At 48.2% G+C, this 22,438-nt stretch overlaps 9 protein-coding genes across 9 annotated transcripts; 3 read left to right on the top strand and 6 right to left on the bottom strand.

Moving 5' to 3' along the window:
- The first annotated feature begins 746 nt into the window (after nt 1–746).
- BDV27DRAFT_129866 (putative MFS monocarboxylate transporter) lies at nt 747–2,430 on the top strand. The gene is made up of 2 exons (XM_032067301.1): nt 747–886; nt 979–2,430. Exons 1-2 carry the CDS (start codon nt 789–791, stop codon nt 2,276–2,278), a joined length of 1,398 nt encoding a protein of 465 aa, XP_031926527.1. The 5' UTR covers nt 747–788; the 3' UTR covers nt 2,279–2,430.
- A 412-nt stretch (nt 2,431–2,842) lies between these two features.
- On the bottom strand, nt 2,843–3,881 carry BDV27DRAFT_158764 (SDR family NAD(P)-dependent oxidoreductase; the record flags this gene model as incomplete). Its single annotated transcript, XM_032072758.1, has 3 exons — nt 2,843–3,289; nt 3,377–3,658; nt 3,717–3,881. The coding sequence occupies 3 exons, from the start codon at nt 3,879–3,881 to the stop codon at nt 2,843–2,845; spliced, it is 894 nt and encodes a 297-aa protein (XP_031926526.1).
- Nucleotides 3,882–5,029: 1,148 nt separating this feature from the next.
- On the bottom strand, nt 5,030–6,253 carry BDV27DRAFT_146091 (uncharacterized protein; the record flags this gene model as incomplete). Its single annotated transcript, XM_032070517.1, has 3 exons — nt 5,030–5,100; nt 5,427–5,757; nt 5,885–6,253. The coding sequence occupies 3 exons, from the start codon at nt 6,251–6,253 to the stop codon at nt 5,030–5,032; spliced, it is 771 nt and encodes a 256-aa protein (XP_031926525.1).
- A 446-nt stretch (nt 6,254–6,699) lies between these two features.
- BDV27DRAFT_158762 (uncharacterized protein) lies at nt 6,700–7,922 on the bottom strand (the record flags this gene model as incomplete). The annotated part of the gene is made up of 2 exons (XM_032072757.1): nt 6,700–7,852; nt 7,906–7,922. 2 exons carry the CDS (start codon nt 7,920–7,922, stop codon nt 6,700–6,702), a joined length of 1,170 nt encoding a protein of 389 aa, XP_031926524.1.
- Nucleotides 7,923–8,577: 655 nt separating this feature from the next.
- BDV27DRAFT_129864 (uncharacterized protein) lies at nt 8,578–10,692 on the bottom strand. The gene has a single exon (XM_032067300.1). The coding sequence runs from the start codon at nt 10,084–10,086 to the stop codon at nt 8,797–8,799; it is 1,290 nt and encodes a 429-aa protein (XP_031926523.1). The 5' UTR covers nt 10,087–10,692; the 3' UTR covers nt 8,578–8,796.
- BDV27DRAFT_129861 (Zn(II)2Cys6 transcription factor) lies at nt 10,693–12,301 on the top strand. Its single transcript, XM_032067299.1, has 2 exons — nt 10,693–10,791; nt 10,862–12,301. The coding sequence occupies exons 1-2, from the start codon at nt 10,754–10,756 to the stop codon at nt 12,273–12,275; spliced, it is 1,452 nt and encodes a 483-aa protein (XP_031926522.1). The 5' UTR covers nt 10,693–10,753; the 3' UTR covers nt 12,276–12,301.
- A 657-nt stretch (nt 12,302–12,958) lies between these two features.
- BDV27DRAFT_165441 (putative amino acid permease) lies at nt 12,959–14,928 on the top strand (the record flags this gene model as incomplete). The annotated part of the gene is made up of 4 exons (XM_032073933.1): nt 12,959–13,519; nt 13,625–13,824; nt 13,910–14,493; nt 14,578–14,928. The coding sequence occupies 4 exons, from the start codon at nt 12,959–12,961 to the stop codon at nt 14,769–14,771; spliced, it is 1,539 nt and encodes a 512-aa protein (XP_031926521.1). The 3' UTR covers nt 14,772–14,928.
- On the bottom strand, nt 14,889–17,966 carry BDV27DRAFT_129855 (HET domain-containing protein). The gene has a single exon (XM_032067298.1). It carries the CDS (start codon nt 17,483–17,485, stop codon nt 15,086–15,088), a length of 2,400 nt encoding a protein of 799 aa, XP_031926520.1. The 5' UTR covers nt 17,486–17,966; the 3' UTR covers nt 14,889–15,085.
- A 2,072-nt stretch (nt 17,967–20,038) lies between these two features.
- On the bottom strand, nt 20,039–21,895 carry BDV27DRAFT_129853 (aldehyde dehydrogenase family protein). Its single transcript, XM_032067297.1, has 2 exons — nt 21,664–21,895; nt 20,039–21,589 (listed from the first exon to the last, which is right to left on the bottom strand). Exons 1-2 carry the CDS (start codon nt 21,723–21,725, stop codon nt 20,158–20,160), a joined length of 1,494 nt encoding a protein of 497 aa, XP_031926519.1. The 5' UTR covers nt 21,726–21,895; the 3' UTR covers nt 20,039–20,157.
- Between the last annotated feature and the right edge of the window lie 543 nt (nt 21,896–22,438).

The following is a 22,438-nucleotide window of genomic DNA, read 5'->3' as shown; positions in this document are numbered from 1 at the left end:
GAAACAAAGTTACCCGGGCATGTGCTTTTACAGTGAATCGTTCATGTATACTACAATATAATGTTCCAAATCGAGTCACCAAGCACCCAATGCGAACAGTTCCATGTCCTGTAAACTAGTTTCCCTCTTTATTTGATATAAGGAAAAGCTCATCCACATCTCCTGGGTCCGACGGATGGGCCGTCACTCAGCCCTAGCCAACAATTCCATGAACCTAGCAGTTAGATTGTTCACTAGAGGTGTAGTCCCATATAACACCATCGCTATATTAAACTAGCATATCTTCAATATAACGGCGAGAAAGGGGCGGGCTTTGTTCATACTATACGTCTGATGCCCTGATGGATTGTTTGCTCTTGGAGCGATAGAAGATGTAGCAGAGATCGCATAGTGCTGCCTTTCGCTGATGACCTAGTAATCAGGTCACACTTAACTACTTGGAACTGACATTTATGTTACAAGCCAAGAGTAGTACGCGATAGGCCAATGTCGATGATTTATGGCTAGATTTAGATCAGACCAGATGAGTCAGAACCGAGAGTCCCGTCTTGGCATTTTGGAGGTCGGCCTTCATCCTCAGTTTATTGGTCTCGTACTTGATACCCACAGATGGATCCCAAGTGCCCCCACGTTTGGAGTACTTCAAATTTCTCCTCGGAAATCAACATAGATACCTATCTTAAAAACGATGCTAACATGACTCACCATCCAAGGAACTATATCTTAAATCTAATTCAACTCTCTTGGTTTCGCGCCTGTTGAGCAGTTAATCCACCCCATTCTCCATCATGACCATTCCAGCTATAGCCACACGCACTCGACTACGACCGATGTCTGTATGCCTTACCTCAGCTCAAGACTATTTTAGAGCTCAAGGTTCGAAATGGTTAGCTTGCCCATTTTGCTGGTCATTAAATTCTTGGAGAAGCATGATAGCATACCTACAATGTGCCGCATAACTAACGTCATTTTCTCAAGGCGACCAGCCCTTGTTGTTGTTGCCTCTTTCATCATAGTCTTTACTTGCTGTGGGCTCATTTTCGCCTGGGGTGTCTATCAGGCTCTTTATGAACGCCTCGCACGGGAACCAGGGACGCCCTTTACCGGTGCTTCCCCTGCAGAAATTGATCTCATAGGCACGATTGCTGTGTCCCTAATGACGATAGGGGCACCATTCGCCGTTGCCTGGGCGAAGCGCTTCACTCCCAGCACAGTCGCGTTTGTGGGAGGACTTATCTTCGGGCTCTCTCTCGTTCTAGCCAGCTTCGGGACTGCATTATGGCATTTCGAGCTGACCCAGGGATTTCTTAACGGAATCGGCACCTGCTTATCCTATATGGTAGCTGTCACTACCGCGCCAACATGGTTCACTCGTCATCGAGGTCTCGCAATGGGAATCATATTATCCGGCACCGGCGTTGGTGGTCTCGTCTGGGCACCTGCTTTAAATGCTTGCGTGGTCCGCCTTGGCTTTCGAAATACTTTACGTCTGACAGGTGGCCTCTCATTCGCACTTGTCTCGATGGCAAGCGGTGCTATGGCTTGGGAGCCCAGCAACAAAGCACGAATTGATACCGAAAACTCCGCGAGAACGAGCCGCGCCGATGGCATCCTCAAAGTGCCTCTTGTAGATTGGCGTGTGGCCAAATCACGGAAGTTTGTCGCCCAAGCACTGGGCGCCGTCTTCCAATCAGCTGCGTATTACACGCCGGTCTTTTTCTACGCATCGTATGCTCAGACCCTCGGATACGGGACTACAGCAAGCTCCAACTTCATCGCACTGAGCAATGCCTGTAATGCTATCGGCAAGATCATTATCGGTCACCTGGCAGACCGGGTCGGTCGACTGAATGCCCTCTTCATCACGACGCTTCTCAGTGCTATTTCTGCTGTTGCGTTCTGGTTACCTTCCACATGCTTAGGTGAAACAACGCAATCACAAGGCCTTTTTATCACTTTTACGGTTTTCTATGGTGTTTTTGCCAGCGCTTATGTCTCCCTCTTCCCGACGAGTCTCGTTGAGTTGTTCGGTGCCCAGAACTTCGCGTCTGTGAATGGCGTTCTGTACATGGTACGCGGAATGGCTACGATGGTCGGAACTCCTGTTGGTGGTGTATTGGTTCGGAGTACAGCGAGCAATTTAGGGCCTGAGACGTTTAGGAATATGTCACTCCTAGTCAGTGCGCTTCTGTTCGCTGCCACTGCTGCTGTTCTGTGGGTGCGACTCGAGGCCATGGTAGGGCCCAATGGGGGTGTAAGTTGGAAATGGCTACAATGATCTACATCTGCACAAATTTTTTATCCATCCGCCGAGGAGCTTCTCTTATTGGTAACACATATTAATTCAATCTCCTATTTGCATAGTTCCTAATACGTCCTCTAGTCGAGAGTCAGGGGTTAAAAGTAAGAGTCGTTATTTTTTTTTTCTTCAATAGTTTCGCCCAATATATGTCATCTATACATTATGAGAAGCCGGTCTGCCCTAATAGACATGGAAAAAAGATATCCTCGTAATGTTAGGGTTACTAGAAGCCCCTATATATATCCAATTGGACCTCTATGATATGTGTTATCCGTATTTTCTGCATTTTGATATATGAAAGTTTTATCTTCACAAAGTTGAGCCATATCAACCAATTTCCACTTTTGCAGTGCCATATTCCATTATATCTGCTTTGACATGGACGCTATTTATTATCGTGTGTTGTCTATCCTCTATTACAAAGACTAGTGAAAGTCGGGCACTCCTACGCATAAACCTGCGACTGATCTTAAGACTTAAACCCAAACACCGCCAGTTTCAAATGACCACACAACCCACCCTATCAGATATATCCCCCATCTAAACAGCATAGGGCGCAACCTTCAAGCCAAACTTAAGCAAGTCATGTTCCACAATTTCCTCCCGACGCTCGACCATTTCCTCCACGGACCAATTCGCAGACATATACCGCCCATTCATGAATTGCGCCCCTTCACTTGCAAGCCACAAAGCAGTTCCCGCAGCAAGCTCGAACGAGTCCTTTGAAAATCTCAGAAAGAATTCCGGCACGATACCAGTCAAGACAGTCCCTGGATGAAGACTCGTCGCAACGATATTCGGATTCAGACCCGCAATATAGCGCTGCATTGCCGATTGAACCATCTTTGCCAGAGCATAACTATCAGTTCCGGGCATTGCAAGTACGGCAGTAATGCTCGAGATGTTGATAATATGGCCCCTTGCCATGTGTCCCAATAGTTTGGTGAAGTATTGGGTTGTTATGAAGGTTCCCTTAACCATTACCTCCTGAGAATTCCATTTGCGGAATTAGAGCGGGGCTTATTTGATTGATGGTATACGGTGTCTCAGCATTGGATGTAAGGTGCAACTCACAAATTCCTGCCAGATACCTTCTATACCAGCAGAGGTGATCGGCCCACCCCGAGAGAGGCCCGCATTGTTGATCAAGACATCGGCCTTTTCATCTTCCGCCTCAATCTTGTCGAATAGTCGCGCAACACCGGCTTCATTGGTGACGTCGAGGGACTCTATTTGAACCTTTACGGAGGGATTCACCGCCAGAACACGCTGTTTGGTCGCCTCCAGACCACCCTTATCTCGGGCGACGAGCCAGATAGATTTCGCTCCAGCTTTGGCAAATGAGATGGGAAATCCCTACACAAATTTCAGTAAAGAAGGTATACGATGTAATTACCTTGTGAGAGCAACTCACATGAGCGCCTAGGCCTGAACTCGCACCTGTAATCACAACCACCTTTCCCTGCTGCGACAGGGATGGCAAGGTAGGATCAATTGCTGGGTACTGGTCACGATAGAGTTTCTTGGTGAATGCACCAGCGGTCAGGAAGTAATCGTCTGGGAGGCTGTTGATGTCCATGGTGCTTGGAGCTGTCAGGGTAACAAAGTAGAATCAAGAAAGTATATGTATTTCAAATATGCTGTAAGTGTGACTATGGCGAGAAGAAACCCAGCAATCGTATTGATCTTCAACGATCTATATAGTAGAGGCAATTGCGTTCCAAAGTGACCTTGGTATGTGGTCCTGGTATATTCACAGCTACGATGCATTCGTTATTCGGGGGATTCGTAGTTCCGCCCTCCGTTTACGCATCTTGCTTAATGATATTGGCTCGCTCCCTAGCGAAAAGTTTCATTAGAATAAACGTATCACTATGCATGATCTACAAGCAAGCGGAGCCGGCAGTCCAGCGGTCCGATGAATGAGTGGCCGTGTTCGGGGAAGACAGCAGCTGCCGGTGAAGCCGGTGATAAAACGTTATCCCGAGAGGGCTTCAGTCCTAGGTTGATTTCTAATGCTTGGTAATCGAACTTCCCCTTCTCACATCTTCCGGAACGGCTGGTTGATTTGAGTACCTACTGTTCTCGAATTAACCTGATATCAGCCCAGGCGATAGATAATGTAGCGAAAATAAAAAGTCGATCTTGTCTATGAACGATGACGCCAGGGCCTCTCCGCCGAATCTACTTTTGGTCCAGCCATATCTAGACATCTCTAATATCGAAACAGAGACGACCATAGCTTGAACCAATAGAGTCGGGTGCTCGTTTAGATTCCAGACACTCAAAGGAAACCAACGCAAACTCAGTCTTTAAGGGATCACTGGGTATAGAAACTCAAGACATCATAGATACTACTCCAGGTTGGTGGCAAGGTATATAATAGTCTGAGCGATATTCTCGAACCTTTAGGTCTAGATGGCGAGGGTTTGGATTTGCATGGTATGGAGTGATATCTACCCAAACGAAGAATAATGTCAGATAGAGCGGGTGGGTTCTACAATGGTCCCAGTGAAGTGTTCGCAGATGATAGTAGTTTTTCTGATGTATATGCAACATACGATACATTCCACACACAACATTTGAGGTACGCCATGAGCATGGTTCGTGGCCCTTTAATGTTAGATTCTTTATGTACCGGAGGCACACACAATGATAAAAAAACCAGGCTCATCCTTCTAACCTGCTCAGACTTCCTCCAATCTGCAGTGTGTTTTAGTCGCACTTCTACATCTGCTTGGCAGGCTGTAGATTATATGATTCAACTATTTCTCTATCCAAGATTTTTGGATACCTGGCTGTAAGGGTAGAGGTTATACAGCTAAATCTCATGCCCTTTCACAATCTTTCTATCACGATAAATATCTGCCCATCGGGCTTGCACATGTAGTAAAAGCTTCTTGCTCGTCGGAATATACTTAGAACATACTTCCGAGTCACAGGGTCATCCGTAGTTTGGAATCTTCTTACTCGCAATGGGGGATTGTAAACAATTCACGAGATCACCGCGTCACATCTTCCCTACAATCCACGTCCTGTATGCTCTCCACCCTGCTCTGGGCCGGACTATGGTAGCCTCGGCGTGGAACATCGGACTCGTTTTGATGAAGACCGTATAACTGACCAAACAGCTCTGCCTCCATTCGTTCACCTGGTGCTGGGTCTTTCCTAATTCCTCCCATCATATCTGTTCCTGCTGGAAAGTCGAATTCAAACGATGGCCCCCCATCTCCACGCATATTGCACAGCACAGCTTGCTCATAGTGCCACTGTAACAGTCCATCAACCACACTCAACTGATTGCCTGGCTGTCGGCATACAGGGTCAAGGACCGTCCCATGGTACTCCCACGCACCTGGTAGGAAGCCTTGAATTCTGTAACCATCGTTCGGGCTCACGGCGATCGAATAATCGTCCCATAATTGATGAATGTCTTTACGAAGTAGAATTCCATTCTGAGGCGAGGTTATCCCCAGCGAGGTATTGTATTGTGAACAGTTTTAAGGACCCTTGGCTCTGGAAGATACTGTCCAGAGCAAGTGGGAAAATGTGGGCGGCATGATAGCTAGTTCATCTGTCCACGTGTGCTTCGAGGTTGATTTGGCCAGTTATGACACACCGGCCATCTCGCTGTCTGACCTGATCGCGGAAGGTCTTCCTTTCCGTCTCGTCTGGTACTGAGAGAGGACGCACGTAGTAAGGCTCATCACTCGTGAGTATTTGGGCCCCTCGCTCGTTTGGGTTAAGAATGCAAAGGCCATGTGCAATAGATTTGTTGCTAGCTTCCAGGGGTACCATTGAGTCGTGGAACCGAGTCTGAAATCCGCCTGGCGATGAAAACACAACATCTAACATATCCAGAAACTGTGCGGCTGTAAGGTTTTCTGAGACACATAGACCCCCTTGAGTTCTACCGGGTGCAGATGAGAACTCGATCAAGATGTTCCGCATAGGAGACCGCGCTGGAACTGCCTCGGACATTGCATTCACTTTCGGATTGACTATGGGTGAATTATAGCTATGATTAGGCAAGTCACTTAGTGATGAAGCCCAACGAGATGATAACATAATACCATCAGTGAGGCAAATATTACACCTACCATTGAGCGAGCACATGACCAAAACCCAACCCTAGGCTGTGGAAAGTCTAGACCGCCCCATCGTGTATTCTAATGTTCCAGAGGATGACGCTGCGAGGCAAAGATTTCTCTAGTAGGAAGCCGTAAAAACTGATTTATTTGATCATATACCTCATAAAGAATTTGCGCTTATCATGGGTCATACCACGGCAGCTCTCGCATGCTAAGGATCAAGATTCGACCTCATTAAACCCGAATAAACTGAAGTATCCGCGATCAGGCCATAGATCGTATAACCCGAAAGACAAATTATTTGACCTATTCAACAAGCTTCATAACAAAATCTGACCCCATTTCACTGTTCGAATCTAGAATACCTGTGAGCTTTTCATTCTCTGCCAATGCCCGTGCTTCACAAGCAGCATAGTGAATGACCAAATCCCGGATTGGAGATTTCTGGGAGAATTCATATCGCCCAGTATGCGCGTACGTAAAGTCAAGAAGGTCAAGGATCTGGGACACGTTGTTGCGGTTCACTGAAAAGTTGCAGAGGTCTCGGTGAATAGATGTCAGACATTGCTGGCGCAGAGGCTCAATCCGAAATCTTGTTGCAAAGATATATACCTTCACATGGAAGACAAGGTCCGGATTGGTGCTGAGCGATGCAGGTTGTCCAGGGAATTCCAGTGCGCGGAATCTCTCCCACAGCTTTCCATAAGGAGAAATGGGAGGAACCTCGACTGACCGAGTGGTTGTAATTGCTTCTCTCCACTTATTATTGTTGTTTGTTTCAGGGACAGGCACGGATTTCGTTTCGGGTAATTCAGGTTCAGACTCTTCGACCGGGACAGGCTCTTCGACCGGGACAGGCTCTTCGACCGGGACAGGCTCCTTGGGTAAAGGCACAGACACCGGAAGTGGTAAGACAAGGTCTTTGCCAGGAATAACAGGTAGCTTTTTTTTTATCATTTGTTTTCTTCTCTTCATTTTGGTCCCCTTGGGGAGTCTGTCCCAATTTTTGTATAGTGGGTGATTAGGCAATTGAGCAATTTGAATCCCCGGTGTGGTCGCTTGTTCTGGCTCTGGACACGATTCAGGCTCTAGCGCTAATACTGAAACAGCATCTTCAGCCTCAAACTCAGAACCAGGCGTCGAAATAGTCTCTGAACCCGTGCGAGATCGAGTGCCACCAGCAGCCTGCGTTTCTAAACTAAGCCCATCCTCATTATGTTCAGTCGAGGTAACGTCAGGAGTCACGTAGGCACCAGTGTACACATATTCACAGAACCCAATGAATGTGTCTGCCTCTACATCTTCAAGAACCGTAACTTCGGATGGAGAAGCCTTCATAGAATCATCGCAAATGTGCGTGTACAAGCTTTCCGAGATATTTTGCACCGCGGCAGTATGGATCGTCAAGCGAGTATGATCCTTGCCGACAAGCAAGGTGCGAGGCGACGAACGGATAATCCTGATATTATGTGATTAGTGGATTCCAGTGACAGGTAGGTCTGGTATTCGTACCTCTTGTAATCAGCCATGGTGTAGCTTATAGGGCTTTGTTGCTTTGGTGTGTCTAGATGTACTATGGTCAAAAGCACTTGTCTTGATGGGTCTAGTTTCTTCCAAGGTGGTTTTTATACTATCAAAGTGCGAAGATGGTAGAGGGCTCGACAATGGCTAAATAGGCTATTAACTACGGTATGAGGACAGAGTTGGTGTGTTGATCAGTCATGAGGGGCAAGCTGCATGCAAGATGTGCTCGTTAAGCAACACTTGACTACGTTATGATCGAGCCAACACGAGTCAATTCAGCCACAAGCGGAGGAACTAACTTATCAGCTGGTAAACATTCTACGAAAGGCATCTCACGTACGAGTCAGGGGCAAGGCTGCAGTGCCATGTAACCCATGATCTCTGTGAGTCAGCCTCGCCAGCTCATCGTGCAGGCGAGTACTGACTCCGCACGGCCTCTCTCAATCAGGCTTCAGAGCGTCTACAAATCCAAATAAATCGCATGTTGTAATTATTACTTACATAGAAAGTGAAGGATTAACCTGTGAGGGGCTCACGACCAGTAAGTGTGGTCAACTTAGGTCGAACATCGTCCGACAACCCCACAAGCACACACTAGAGCAGTGGCTACCTAGTATTAGTTCATTATTGTTGCTAATAGCGCGTCTCCAAAATCAAAGGGGCATTCATTAAAAATGGGTATATCTAAATCAAATAATAACTCCTGGAATGAGAATAAAGGAGGGCTGCAATGATACTCCACTTCATCACATAAAGACCACATAGCATCAAGAGGCTTGGTGGTATTTTCTCCGATGGGTCAACCCTTTTCTGCTGGGTACAAGGGACTGGGGATAGGGACAAGTGTGAACCGGCTATAAGCTGAACAAGACGATCGGTTCAATGGGCGGTTGCATAATTGGGTGGCCTCAGATATGTATCGTCATATCTTGGAAGATTATCATCCACATAGAATTCGCTTAGCGAAATACTGTCACCACTGACAAAATCCCGAACAGAAAGAGGGAAGATAGCGTTGAAGGCCTTCATCCGGGGTCTGCGATCTACAAGTCTTCCGGTTGCCTCGTCAAAGGTATCCTGGCCCGTAACAACTTCCAGTAACAGATTGTGCTCGACTATGACACCGGTAGTTTCGGTGGGACTGCAATTGCAGGCCTTTTCCTGGTGATGACATAGATATGAAGATAAATCTATCCCATCTGCTGCCTTCGCTTTTGTTGGGATGTTGACGTCGAACGGGATCTCAATCGTATGGTCGCCTCCTTGTAATCCTCCAGTTGCTATCCAGTGGCCTTTTTGCTTTCCCTCGCATAGTCGCCGTACACGCTGCTCTTTGCAGGCTGTTGTTACGGCTTCTCTTTGCGGGTTACCGCCCCTCGAGATGGAGATGTACTTGACGGTCTCTTCCACCCTCCACTTCAACTCTTTACCCACCACATACTTCACTTCCATGTCTCGCGCTCCCTTTGCAATGGTTGAGTGGGCTACCCATTCTAATGAGTACGCTACTTTCATCTCCTCGGGCGAGTCTGAGTATAGTTGATTCGGTATTAGGGATAGTTCGGTCAGTACCTTTTCGCCGGGATACTGTCGGATATGCCGGATTTGTTCAGAGACTACACGGCGAGACACCTTTATTTGCTGCGTGTCCTTCAGTATCCTCGCGTTGGCTATCGTTGACGGTGTTACCGACGCAGTGATGGCATAAGACACGCTTCCTAGGATCGTCTCTGTTGTCGGCGGGATATTGCTCGGAATAGGGAGGTAGAAATTGAATTTCAGCCATGTTTCATTCTCGCCCTCTTTGGGGTCCATCTCATCAGGTGCATGGCAGAGGTCATATTGTACCAGTGTCTCAACGTTGGGCTCCAGTGGTGGGGTCGCGTGGGGAGAGTTCTGAATTCTTGATGATTTGTGCTTCTGGTTGCGTTTGAAGAAAAAACTATAGCTCTTATTGTTGCTGGGAACAGCGATATCACAAGGTTTAGGTGTCACTGATCGCGTGAAACTAATTTCAAACTTGGGGAAATTCTCGGTGGAAGATCTCAAGCTTGAGGAGGGAACTGCGATGACAAGGGAGCCAGTGATCGGAGGAGCATGGCTCTCACCCCCGGACTCCAGCAGAGTATGGGTGCTTGGCACAGTCAGTTGTAAGCCCCAGGCTTCCATAGCATCTCATCGAGGTGGTGGTGAAATACTTTTCGAGGAGGATTGAAAGATCGGGAAGGGAACCCGGGGAGAAGCTTACACTATGTACTAATAGCAAATTAATAGCGAACCTCTGGATATAAAGGTCTGTGCACATCAAGAGTGAAAGAGCTTCTATTGGTATGACCGGTTTCCTGCCCTAACTGCACTGTTCTTAATGGTTAATCTTCCCACTCCACGCGTACGTCTCTGGACCTCGTCGGGATCGGTGGAGACATGCCAAGTGTCCAAACAGGAAGCCAAGCAGGAATTTTTACCTTTTGCGTGATGGTTGGATCCACAAGCTGTCAAGCCTTCCGACGGGCTTCTCATCGGCAAAACTGCTTGTCTTTGGGTGAGCCATGCAGATTTTGTAAGACCTCGAGCTTAACAGGTCTTGGATTATCGAACCGATTCCATGGACATCAGTGATACACTGGAAAACCGTGTCCAATCTCACTATATCCATGCCAGAATTGCTTGGCTTCATCCGAAATTAGATAAGCAGGGTTTGTAAGCGTATATTGGATCGTCAGAAGTGCATCTTTTTGCCCCTCGGACTCTCTCAACTTCCAGCGGACGATCGGTTCTTACCCATCCACCGCGGCTCCCTTCGTCTCGTCGTTGAGCTTGATATCAGTTACCGGTTATGGCCACCAAAGCCCCATCGACGAACGTTGCGTCCAAAGGTAAAATGATGAGCCCCCAAGGAAACGTATTTCCCAGCACGTCTCACCAACCAATGATATGGCAAGGTAGACTGTCCGAAATGTAAATCGCGTCGAATTCAATGTGATAGAACCTTACCCAGTTGCCGAAAGTGCTTGCGGCGAAACTATGAATGTCCCGGTTATGGATTAATTCTCCGATGGAAACCAGGTGTCACCAGTAGAGGGAGACCGGCAGGAAGAGAGGGACTTGTTGACGGCGACCCCAGAAGACCATTCCATGGACCAACTGATCGGACCTTACATGAGGTTATGTCTCTGACAGCGGTAGACCGTGGACTCAACTCCCCACTTGATAGCCTCTCTTGTCAATTGTTGCACCACTTCAACCAAAACATTGCGACGAAGCTCGCTTGGGTCGACGGCCCAGAAAACCCATGGCGACAGATTATACTCCCCCTCTCACATGCCTCGCCGATCGTTCGCTACTCCTTGCTGGCCATGTCATCGGAAGATCTCACACATAAATATACTATCGACCGGCCTTATTTCCATCAACTGAAAGCTCAGTCGCTATTTTACCGGGACAAAGTCTTGTCCCTTTTACCACAACATCTAGAACGTCTCTTGAGAGCCCCCATTTCGTTTGATTGTGCCAACCAGGCCCGGTTCGTTCTCGCAACGGTTCTCCTTCTCTACAATCTAGAACTACTGTCGGCAAAGGCGACGCAATGGCGACTACACATCCAAGGTGCTCGGGCGATCATACAATGGAAGCTTCAGGCTATTGGACTCCACCGACCTCCTGACGTCGCGGATAATTTCCTTCGTTACGAATACTACTTCACCGCTGTCTTCAACGGCTTGACTACGTTTGATGCAACCTACGATGTCATTGACGATATCCCAATCAACGACAAAATCGCCGTCTTTGGTGACTTTGTCCGGATCATGCACTGCGTGACCCGAGCCGAGCGAATCAACTCCAGTGGCAGTTCCAATACCGAAACGATCCGGGTAGAAGATGTCGTGGGCGAAATAGGAACGGCGAGAGACCGAGCGCTCCAACTCAATCAGATCATGCGGTTCCATTATCCCGACGCGCGGCATGATTTCGAACACCTAACGCACATGTATTACCATGCAAGCTTGATCTACAGTCACCGCGTGCTCTCCGATCCCGCTGCGTCCAAGGACCTCATTCGGGCTTCTCGAGATGCTATTCTCGATCACTTATCGCATCTCAAGGACTTGGCATATTTCGCCCACGACCTGGTGTGGCCACTCTTTGTGTGTGGGACAGAGTGCCGGGGGTTCTCGGAGAAGCAGGATACCATCGAACGGGCACTTTTGGGGGTGATTCGACTCAGCGGTAGTCTTGATCGACGGCGAGTCTTGTCATTCTTGAGGATGTTTTGGCAGCTGGACTGCGAAGATGGTGAGGTGAGTTGGATTGAGGTGGCGAGAGGTCGACCGGCAGACTGTAATTTTATGATTATATGAAATGAAGTATGTTCATTGTTAGGTAACTGAATACTACCAACCCCTCATTCAGGTAAGATTTAATCCCAACGTGGACGGCCGCTTCCGAGATAAGATTGGCGCCTAATTCTTATGCATTCCACAAACCTTCCTCTTTCAGTAGGCGGTGTCCTAATTAGTTGCGGTGGTGGCAGTGCTGTGTAACGTGAGTCGCCACTCAGCGTTAGCCTAAAGTCTATTTGTGCCACCCAATTCCCCTTTCGAGTGTAGTGCAAGACCCACTGACATTCTGGGGTGGTGAAACTTGGACGTTGCAAGGAAAATTAAAATTGAAAGGGAGGATTCGATTCGTATTCCCTCGTCTGTTCCTCCCAAAAGAGCCACTCAGCGATCATCCATCCGTTAGTAATAATTCCTATTAATCTTCCTAACCTCGGACTAGCCTTCTTTTATCACCCTTGTTTCCTTCTTTTTCTTTTCTAAAACATTTTCCGACATTCCTCCAGCACGTGCTCTCTTTTTTTTTTCCCTTTTCCCTTTTTTTTTTCTTTTTCCGATCATCCCTAGAAGAAGAAACGACAAAATCGCAGCCTTTATGCGATTGATACGTAGCGCCTCATTACGCCCAGCGCACCTAAATCGTTTATTGACTTCTAACCGACATCGACGTTAAGGAGTCCCCCCCACCATACTAGCCATCCATCATGGAGCCTCCCAGGCTGGACAAGATCACGGCAGATTCCAACCTCGAAGCTCTTGGATACACGCCAGAACTGTCTCGCAATCGATCAACATGGCAGGTAGTCTTCATGGTTTTCATTCTGGCCTCGGTGCCCTACGGTTTATCGACGACGATGTTATACTCCATTGCGGGAGGTGGCTCGGCCAATATGATCTGGGGTTGGATCTTGGTATCCCTGATCATGTTGTGTGTCGCCGCATCGCTCGCTGAGGTCACATCCGTCTATCCCACTGCCGGTGGTGTTTACTATCAAACCTTTGCCCTGTCCCCGGTTAAGTATCGCCGCGTTGCAGCCTGGATCTGCGGCTGGGCCTTCATTGCCGGCAATATCACCATCACCTTGGCCGTCAACTTCGCCACGGCCCTCTTTCTGATCGAGAGTCTCAACGTGTTTACCGACGCTGCCGGAGTTGGTATCACAGAGAACTTCTCGGCCTATCAGACCTATCTGATCTTTCTAGGCATCACGCTCATCTGCCATATTATTCCTGCCTTTGGGAATAAGTGGCTAACACACCTGGAGGTATATCAAGCTATCATCACAGCGCATACTTGACCTTTTTTTTTTTTTTTTCTAGACCCCCCCGTGCCCATGTCACTAATCTCACTTTGTATATTCGACCTATAGACTTTTGCCATTTTCTGGACCCTGGTAGGCGTGACTGCCATTATTATCACCATTCTGGTCGTCGCCAGTAACGGGAGACACTCTGCAAAATATGTCTTCACCGATTTCTCCCCTCAATCCGGCTGGCCAGAAGGTTGGTCCTTCTGTATCGGTTTACTTCAAGCTGCCTACGCGCTCTCGGCAACCGGCATGATCACCTCGTAGGCCACTACCATCATTTATGCCCGTCGCGAAAAAACCCCCCAAAAAACCCAAACTAACGTGTGTGTGTCTCCCGAAAATCAGCATGTGTGAAGAAGTCCGCGCGCCAGCCATCCAAGTTCCCAAAGCAATCGTCGGAGGCCTCACCCTGAACGCCCTGGCCGGTCTCGCCTTTTTGATCCCCATCGCGTTTGTGCTCCCCGATATCTCCTACTTGGCGAATCTCCCATCCGGTCAACCCGTTCCGCCCATTTTCAAATCCGCCACCGGCAACTCCGCCGGAGCCTTCTGCCTGCTCATCCCGTTGTTGATTCTCGGAATCATCTGTGGTGTAGGTTGTGTAACTGCGGCATCCCGAAGCGTCTGGGCCTTTGCCCGTGATGGAGCCATCCCCGGCTCCAAGTGGTTCAAGAAGGTTGAACCCCGTCTCGACAACATCCCCCTGAACGCGATGCTCCTCGGTATGGTAATCGAACTCCTGCTCGGTCTCATCTACTTCGGCTCCACCGCCGCGTATAACGCCTTCTCCGGTGTCGGCGTCATGTTCTTAACCCTTAGCTACGCATGCCCAATCGCGGTCTCGCTCCTTCTCCGTAAGCGACAGGATATTAAAAACTGCAGCTTCAACCTTGGACCACTCGGTCTGTTCTGTAATATCGTCTGTCTTGGTAAGTGGACTTCGGTCCTGCCCTACCAAACCCTGGTCCCCGCATCCACAGACGGATTCTAACATCTCCCGATGTTCAATTTAGCATGGACTTGTCTTGCCATCCCGCTCTTCTCCATGCCGACCTTCATGGCCGTCACACAAGAAACTATGAACTACGCCTCGGTTGTGTTTGTTGGTTTCTTCATCATCTCTGCTGTGTGGTACTGGGTCTGGGGTTACCAGAATTATGCCGGTCCACCTACTGAAGAGGGTATGGAGGGTACCCATACTGACTAGTGAATGGGCACCACGTTGTTGCAAATTTTGCCCTGGCTGAGACGGACCGTGGAGTGCTTGGAATGACGTCTTCATCCGGGTATGTATAGTCAATTTAAATGTATATCAATATAAACGGCCAGATAAGCATTATTTTCTGCATGTGACTTCCGCTGCATCACCACCATGACTTCGGGACCCCCTCATCTACTCATCAGCTTCCGAGTAGCTGTTAACCCTTCCTATTTATGATATCTCTTGTAGCACAATCATGCCACGTAGGTTGCTGACTAATCCCGAGTCTTTGATCTACAACCATAACATGGGATCAAGGTCTATATCAACCCGAAAACCTCATCCGTCCCTAGCGTTTTCCCTTCCTTGCAGTCTTCTACTGCTTCGCCTTCCATTTTCCCATGGACGTAGCATTCGCCGATTACTTTGTAGCATTTCGGATCCCTTGTGGACTGTCTGAGGATGACCGGTACACTACACCCATATAGGATGCAAATGAAGTCCCCCAGCGTAGTAGCTTCTGGGCACAAACCGAATAAGTCATTCTCGGTCCACTGTCGTTTCCCTCCTTCAAAGCTAGGTTCTTCTTCAGAGCCTGATACCTCGTTGTCTCTTTCCGTTTGGCCTGAAGGGCTATAAGCGCTATCAGTGTGTGGAGCTTTCATTAAGGCCCTAAAGAATCTCCGATTCCATGTGACGTTTCGGATACGTGTGAGATATCCACGGACCATGTCCGAGTGTCCGTGTAAAAGTTGGTCGATGTTGAAGTCCCCATTATAAAATGTATCAGCAATCTCCAAGCACCGCAAGCATGCTCTTTGATACCATGTAGGTGGAACCTGCCCCTCGGAATCTCTATCTGCTATCAACGTACGCCAGATATGATCTGGCACTTCTTCAGGGCTTTCATTAACACCTGCCCAGCCACCAATATCCAACAGCGAGCTTCGTGAGATGAGCCCCGACGCATTCGCTAACGAGACGGCCTCCACCTTAGCTAATTTAAAGCCTTTGACAGAGAGCATGGAAGACATATGTCGAACCACTTTTGCGTCGGATGCATCGGCTTCCGTCTTACGTTTCTTTCGAGGTGGGGCGGTCTTTGTTGAAGTATCTGTGAATCTTATGCCCCTGGAAGCCTTATAAAGCGGAGAGCCAACCGGACCCAGGAGGCCTTCTCCATTCTTACGGCCATTGTAGACTTCCGTCGGCTCCCCGAACTCGGAGTCCCGTAGCAGTCGGATCCAGGATGGCAATCTACCCTTCCCCGTTCGGGGCATTGCCCATGGGCGGCAGATGATGTCAAGCGACCCAGATGAAAGAATGCAGTACTTGACAAAGTTTCTATAGACTTCAACTTCGTCCAACTTATAGTCGATGGCGAGCTTGTAAGCTTTATTGTTGTCGTCGCCCTCTTGTCCAGCGTCATAGGAAACAGGGTCATAAGTGTCACTGGCGATCGAGACTAAGCTATACACGATGTCGCGCAGTTTACTAGCGTCGAATGTGCTTAAAGAAGTCACCAAGTACTCGATCCCTTTGAGGGGTTTTCGAGCAACACCTTTGGCGTCTCTCTGAAAAAGCCTGGTAGTGGCCTGTAGCAGCTTGTTGGCTCCAAATGACTGGACTTCGCCAAGTGTTTGAACTCCCTCCCTCCAGCCCTTGAATAGTCCTTTAATCTTTTCTTGATACGTAACCAAGATTGACACTGCATCTGCGAACTCCGTCCATGGAACCGCCATTTCACCACAGTAGACCGATGCCTCTTTGGCGAGCGAGATTTCTTGAACAACCCAGCGCCGAGAGAACCAGCGATCTCTCATAAGTTCAGCGAGCGCATACCAATTCTCTGCATGGCGCTCATCGTTTACCGCTCTTTCCAGAAATGCAAAGTCCATTATTTTCGGGATAAACCTCATTGCGCGATTACTTCTTTTATCGCTGTCAGCTTCCCCTAGCCAGACACAAACATAGTTTGCCATGCGATACACCTTCGCCATTTGAAGAAGCTGTTGTGTTTTCTCCTCTTCATTTTTCTGATTGATACAGATGGCATCGACCCATAGAGTTATAGACTCGTCATCCCTCCGTAGACGAAGTAAAGCGCGCTTGAGATTTTCTCCAATCCTGAATCCTTTACATTGCTGTATCAGATCTTCCCACCGGTCGTCCTGCCATTGCATTCGCCTATCAAATGGGACATCGGGTGGAAGAGCATACAGCCAGCTCGAATACAAATCCGTACCCCAACAATATGAGAGCGCCGCATAAACAGGACTGGAAGTTTCTTCAAGCGACTCGATGTTGAGTCTGCAGACCAGAGGGTCGCTGTCATTTGCTGCAGGGAAAACAACAAGAGTCCTAATTTGACCTTGCTCAAGTGTAGGAGATTCGTGGTAGATATCTTCCGACGGAATCCCAGCACATTCTCGTTTCGCCTCAGATATCATTTCTCCAGCTTGTCTTTGTTCTAGTCCGTTTAACAACTCATCCGATATTGTCTTCCATACTAGCCCGTATGATGCCCTGGGCCACTCGGAAAACACGTCACTGAGCATGTCTATGGGTAGTTGTACGGGTGATTGTACAGGTGATTGCGTGGGTGACTGCGTGGGTGACAGCAAGGCTGATTTCTTGAGCACACCCCTAAGCAAATCCATGGGTATTTCTGTGAGCAATTCCATGAAATATCGCGGGACGGTCATCTCGATTTGTTCCATCTGCTTACTAGTACACGCATTAGCTTTGGCCCGGATCCCGATAGGACACTTGCCGGGTAAATAAAGCCTTCATGTTGGCCGTCCCTCGGTAACCTAGCTGCTCCAGAACTTACACTGCCTCTGGGTCCATTTTGCGCACTCTTTGCTCAAGCTTATTCCATTCTTTTAGGTCCTGTTGAAATTCCTTAAAAATTATCATCTTTCTCTGTTCCGAAGCATAGTCACTGGGGCTCCTAAATGTTAAGCGGCCAGGACGCAGTCTGGTCTTGCATGGTTGGTGTGGAAGATGTGTACTCGGGTCGTCTGGGATACTCGAGATTGCCTCAAGAAAATCTTGTTCGGAAGAAAAGTCATATGCACTTATCTCATCATCCTCGTCCGTTGGTAAAATAGAATCATCACTGGAATCAGAAGAACTTGAAGAATCAAGGTCGGGATCGGCGAAATTCCATCGCGGCATATTTTCAACAGCCTTGTTTTGATTTCTTCTAAATCCCCACGGTTGTGACACGATGGAGTAGTAAAACATCTGGGGTGCTTAGGAAGTTCATCTATAATAGGGAACAAAAGTACGAGGGGTAAGCACGAAGGAAAATATGCACAAGGACTGCGCCGCATCCTAAAAAGGTCGTAGAACTTATCCAATTGAATTGTACAAGGCTCAGGCGCAAATCTTGTACTGAAGTGTACTAACACTTACTGTACACTGCATAAATGAGATCCATAGGTTTTCTACAGAAGATACATCTCGACAGGGCTCTTCAGCGTGGAAACTAGTTTATAGTCTGACATACGGGAAGAGATACTATAAACTCTGCACCAAGCAGCTGGGGATACTTATCAAGTATGTAGAGAATAGCAGGATATTATGATCTCGTGAAGATATATCCAAGATGATCCCAATAATAGATCTACAAAGTAGAAAGGCAGGCGACTTGAAAGGTGTCTTTGTCCCTAAAAGAGGAGTATCCAATTTAGAGCGTGTCAGCACACCAATGCAATTCATATTGCGTGTATACGGGCAAAAGCTTTTGGACATTATTTTATTTTTACTACAGTTCCCGACATGAGGAAAGGCCCATTATACTTGGTGACAGGCAAGATGGCACATTTGGGTCTAGAAAATATGTTGGTCTGTTCGACCTGTAGACATTATAAGCCCTGTGCTGAGTTAGGAGGTCTGGACATATGCCGCACTATATAGTTCATCACATGTCTATCAGAACAATATCATGCACGTTCTGAGCCTTACCCACAAACTTACAGGATCTAATGCATTGTATCATCCATGCCATCATTATGTACTAGTATTGATATTAAGAACAAAAAGAATTAACACACTAGGACCTACATTAACCTGCTGACCGGCACCTGGACTAAGGCGGGGATAAGCTGATAACCCTAACTCCGAAACCGTATCTACCTTGGCATTCCCGGTGGGAGAACGGAATAGTGTTCCGACCTTGAGGGCTAGAAGAAGACATTATGATATCAAAGGAATACGAAAAGTACATTCATTCAGAGTTCCTGTCCGTCTATATAATTGACACTATACTGTGGTTCATGTGGTTCCGGCTTCGGATTGATATCGGGGGTAGAAGTTCATTCAGACTGAGACTTTCTTCTTTGCTCACAACCAGCAGTCTGACTTTACAAGGTAAGATTGCGCTCGGGTGGGGTGTCATCTAGTCAGACCAGTGTACTCCGTACAATGCACTCCTAACCCCCGATATACTTCACCAGTCCCTATAAGATTAACCAGATTAACTAGAGTGGCTAAGTACCCCCTTACATAGAGTATTAGTGACACTGATTTGAGTTACATAACCCCATTCACTAAATCTAGATTCAAAGTAACACCACCAGACTATAATACCCACATGGATCGATGCTGCACTGCTGATCGAACCGTAATCGGGATCATCGGATGTTAGTGGGTACGTATAACAATATATCCTTAGCCTTGGTTGAGAACAACGCTATCGTTTGTTGTATCTGAAAGATATACCACTAGTAGGTCCTAGTTAAAATGGATTGGTAATACCGAAAGGAGGCCTGGAGGAACCTTCTACTGGAAATTATATATTTTTTACTCCATGTATGTGCGGGGTCGAGAGTTTGATTACCGGATATATTATACTAGGTGTATTACTAGATTTACATGGTTTGATGTGGATTCTTGCAGGGGGAGCATGGCCATAATGCATTGTTGGATGGTTAAGGATATTAATTATTGTATTCATAGATCTGGATCAGAAGTTTGAGTGTTACGGGGCTTTTCGGTATATTATCCCCCCGAGATGAATCTCGGGGTGGATTGACCCGAGGATTATGACCCCGCGGCATGGAAATGCTAACAACGAGCGAATTATGGAGACGACCTTTCATTAGCTTCGGTTCATGCACTGCCGACAAAGCGGCATGAATTCAGTTTATGCTCGGTTCTGGAAAATCTTAGGATAATTTTTCAGTTGTCTATTCTATGTTATTGGGGTTTATCTTGACTAGTCCAGGCCAATAGTATACCATAATTACGGTCCAAAAAACGTGTAGTGGGTAGTCACAATTTCATCGTGAATTCATATCCTATGTTTACATGAAATGGCAAAGATCAAAAGGCATCGCCAAAATGGAACTTGTAAATTATTTCATTATTTCATCATAAATTTCATTTAAGCAAAGAGAGCATCACCCAGGCGGTAGTGCACAGTCTTGACCTGGGTGTAGTTCTCGAGGGCGTAGGAGCCCAGTTCACGGCCAATACCCGACTCCTTGAAGCCACCGAAGGGTGCCTGGTAGTTGATCATGTTGTAGCAGTTGATCCAGACGGTTCCAGCTCGGAGAGCGTTGGAGACGGTGATGGCAGTGTTGACGTTCTTGGTGTGGACGGCGGCAGCAAGACCGTATGAAGTGCTGTTACCGATCTTGATGGCCTCATCAATATCCTTGAACTTCTGAACGGTGACGACGGGGCCGAAGATCTCCTCCTTGGCGATCTTCATGTCGCTGTGGACATCGGCGAAGACAGTAGGCTGGATGAAGTAACCCTCGGTTCCGTGACGCTCACCACCGGTGACAAGGGTAGCACCCTCCTGCTTGCCGTGGTTGATGTACTCCATGATGCGGTCGAACTGCAGCTGCGAAACCTGAGGACCCTGGAAGGTGTCGGCAGTGAAGGGGTTGCCGAGCTTGTTGGCGGCGGCGCGCTCCTTGAAGCGGGCAACGAACTTGTCGTGGATGCCTTCCTGGACCAGGATACGGGAACCAGCGCAGCAGCACTGGCCGTGGTTGAAGAAGATACCGAAGTTGGCCCACGAGATGGCGTTGTCGATGTCAGCGTCGTCGAAGACAATGTTAGGGGACTTGCCACCCAGCTCAAGAGTGACCTTCTTCAGGTTGCTCTTGGCGGCAGCCTGGAGAATCATACGACCAACCAGGGTCGAACCAGTGAAGGCAATCTTGTCGATATCCATGTGGCTGGAGATAGCAGCACCGGCGACACGGCCGAAGCCAGAGAGGATGTTAACCACACCAGCGGGGAAGCCAGCTTCCTTGATGAGCTTGGCGGCATAGAGACCAGACAGAGGGGTCTGCTCAGCGGTCTTGAGGACAACGACGTTACCGGCAGCGACGGCAGGTCCAATCTTCCAGGACCACATCAGAAGAGGGAAGTTCCAGGGGATAATCTGACCACAGACACCAATGGGCTCGTGGCGGGTGTAGGTAAGAGACTCAGGGTTGGTATCAATGGTCTGGCCGTGAATCTTATCGGCCCAGCCACCGTAGTAGCGAAGGCAGCCGGCGGCGCCAGCAACGTCGACCTTAGCCATGGTGAAGGCCTTGCCGTTGTCAAGGGATTCAATAGCAGCCAGGATGTCGCTATCACGCTCGAAGAGGTCGGCCAGCTTGGTGAGCAGGCGGCCACGTTCGGTGGGAGTCACCTTCCTCCACTCGCCCTCGAAGGCAGCACGGGCCGCCTTGACAGCATCTTCGACATCATTCTCGTCCGCCTCCTGGACGGCTACAATCGGCTTCTCGTTGGTGGGGTTGATGGTCTCGAAAGTGCGGCCACTCTTAGCCTTAACGAACTCATTGTTGATGAACCTACGCAGCAACCATATGTCAGCAAAAAGACCCCAACAAACAGCGGGCATAGCGGGGAGAGCGGGATAACATACAGGCCCAAAGGCTGCTCGTATTTGGCCGTGGGAGTCTCGATGGTGGTGAAAAGGTCAGCCATGTTGAGGGAGGATATGAAGAAACAAGAAATGGGGTATCACTAGGGAGGAGTGGTGTTGGTATAGAAGGGGATGTTAAGAGGAGGGGAGATGAGGAGAAGAAGTAACGGTGCCAGGCAAAGGAGGGGGGGGAAATCCCAAGGTATTAATACTTTTTAATTGCAGTGCGAATCGCACAGGACCGAATAGGTAAGGAGGGGGAAAGGTGGGAAGGCAACCTAGAAAAAGGGAATTACAAAAATTAAAAAAAACAAAAAAATAAAAATAAAAAAAGAAAAAAGAGGAGGGGGAAATAGTCAACCATTGACTGGAGAAAGCTCAAGTGATAACACCGAAGAGGAGAGGAGAAAAGTACTCGATTACTTCCCAAGTTAGCGTTGGCCCGTAATTTTACCGGTCAGGTTCAGTAATCCGACTGCAATCAGGGGTCCCAATTGGCTGAGGTGCCAGGGCCCGAGGCAGTATTGAAGACCGGGAGTCCACCATTACCCCACCGTAGCTGTCTTTCCAGACGATCGTGCGGGGTTCCTCAAGCCAGTCAGCGCTTATCCCCGGCCTCTTCGATCCACTTTCGGTCTCTGGAAATTTGGCACCCTATCCGTTTTGATACAACGTCTTCGTGTTAGTCTGACCCTCCCAGCCATGGATTTCCACCAGCTCTGACGCAGCAAGAGGACTACTTCCGCCCTCCGTTCCCAGATCATCTGCCCCTCCC

Source organism: Aspergillus caelatus, assembly GCF_009193585.1.
Source record: "Aspergillus caelatus strain CBS 763.97 unplaced genomic scaffold BDV27scaffold_113, whole genome shotgun sequence".
Taxonomy (NCBI): Eukaryota; Fungi; Ascomycota; class Eurotiomycetes; order Eurotiales; family Aspergillaceae; genus Aspergillus; species Aspergillus caelatus.
The sequence above is the reverse complement of the archived record's forward strand: the minus strand, read 5'-3'. Positions and strand labels throughout refer to the sequence as shown.

Excerpts from the sequence above, each read along its gene's own strand:
- BDV27DRAFT_129866 (XM_032067301.1), top strand. The coding sequence starts at position 789 with ATGACCATTCCAGCTATAGCCACACGCACTCGACTACGACCGATGTCT. Across the intron at positions 887-978 it reads AGAGCTCAAGGTTCGAAATG|GCGACCAGCCCTTGTTGTTG; the intron begins GTTAGCTTGCCC and ends CATTTTCTCAAG.
- BDV27DRAFT_129864 (XM_032067300.1), bottom strand. The coding sequence starts at position 10,086 with ATGGAAGCCTGGGGCTTACAACTGACTGTGCCAAGCACCCATACTCTG.
- BDV27DRAFT_129861 (XM_032067299.1), top strand. The coding sequence starts at position 10,754 with ATGGCCACCAAAGCCCCATCGACGAACGTTGCGTCCAA. Across the intron at positions 10,792-10,861 it reads TCGACGAACGTTGCGTCCAA|AGACTGTCCGAAATGTAAAT; the intron begins AGGTAAAATGAT and ends ATATGGCAAGGT.
- BDV27DRAFT_129855 (XM_032067298.1), bottom strand. The coding sequence starts at position 17,485 with ATGGAACAAATCGAGATGACCGTCCCGCGATATTTCATGGAATTGCTC.
- BDV27DRAFT_129853 (XM_032067297.1), bottom strand. The coding sequence starts at position 21,725 with ATGGCTGACCTTTTCACCACCATCGAGACTCCCACGGCCAAATACGAG. Across the intron at positions 21,590-21,663 it reads TACGAGCAGCCTTTGGGCCT|GTTCATCAACAATGAGTTCG; the intron begins GTATGTTATCCC and ends GTTGCTGCGTAG.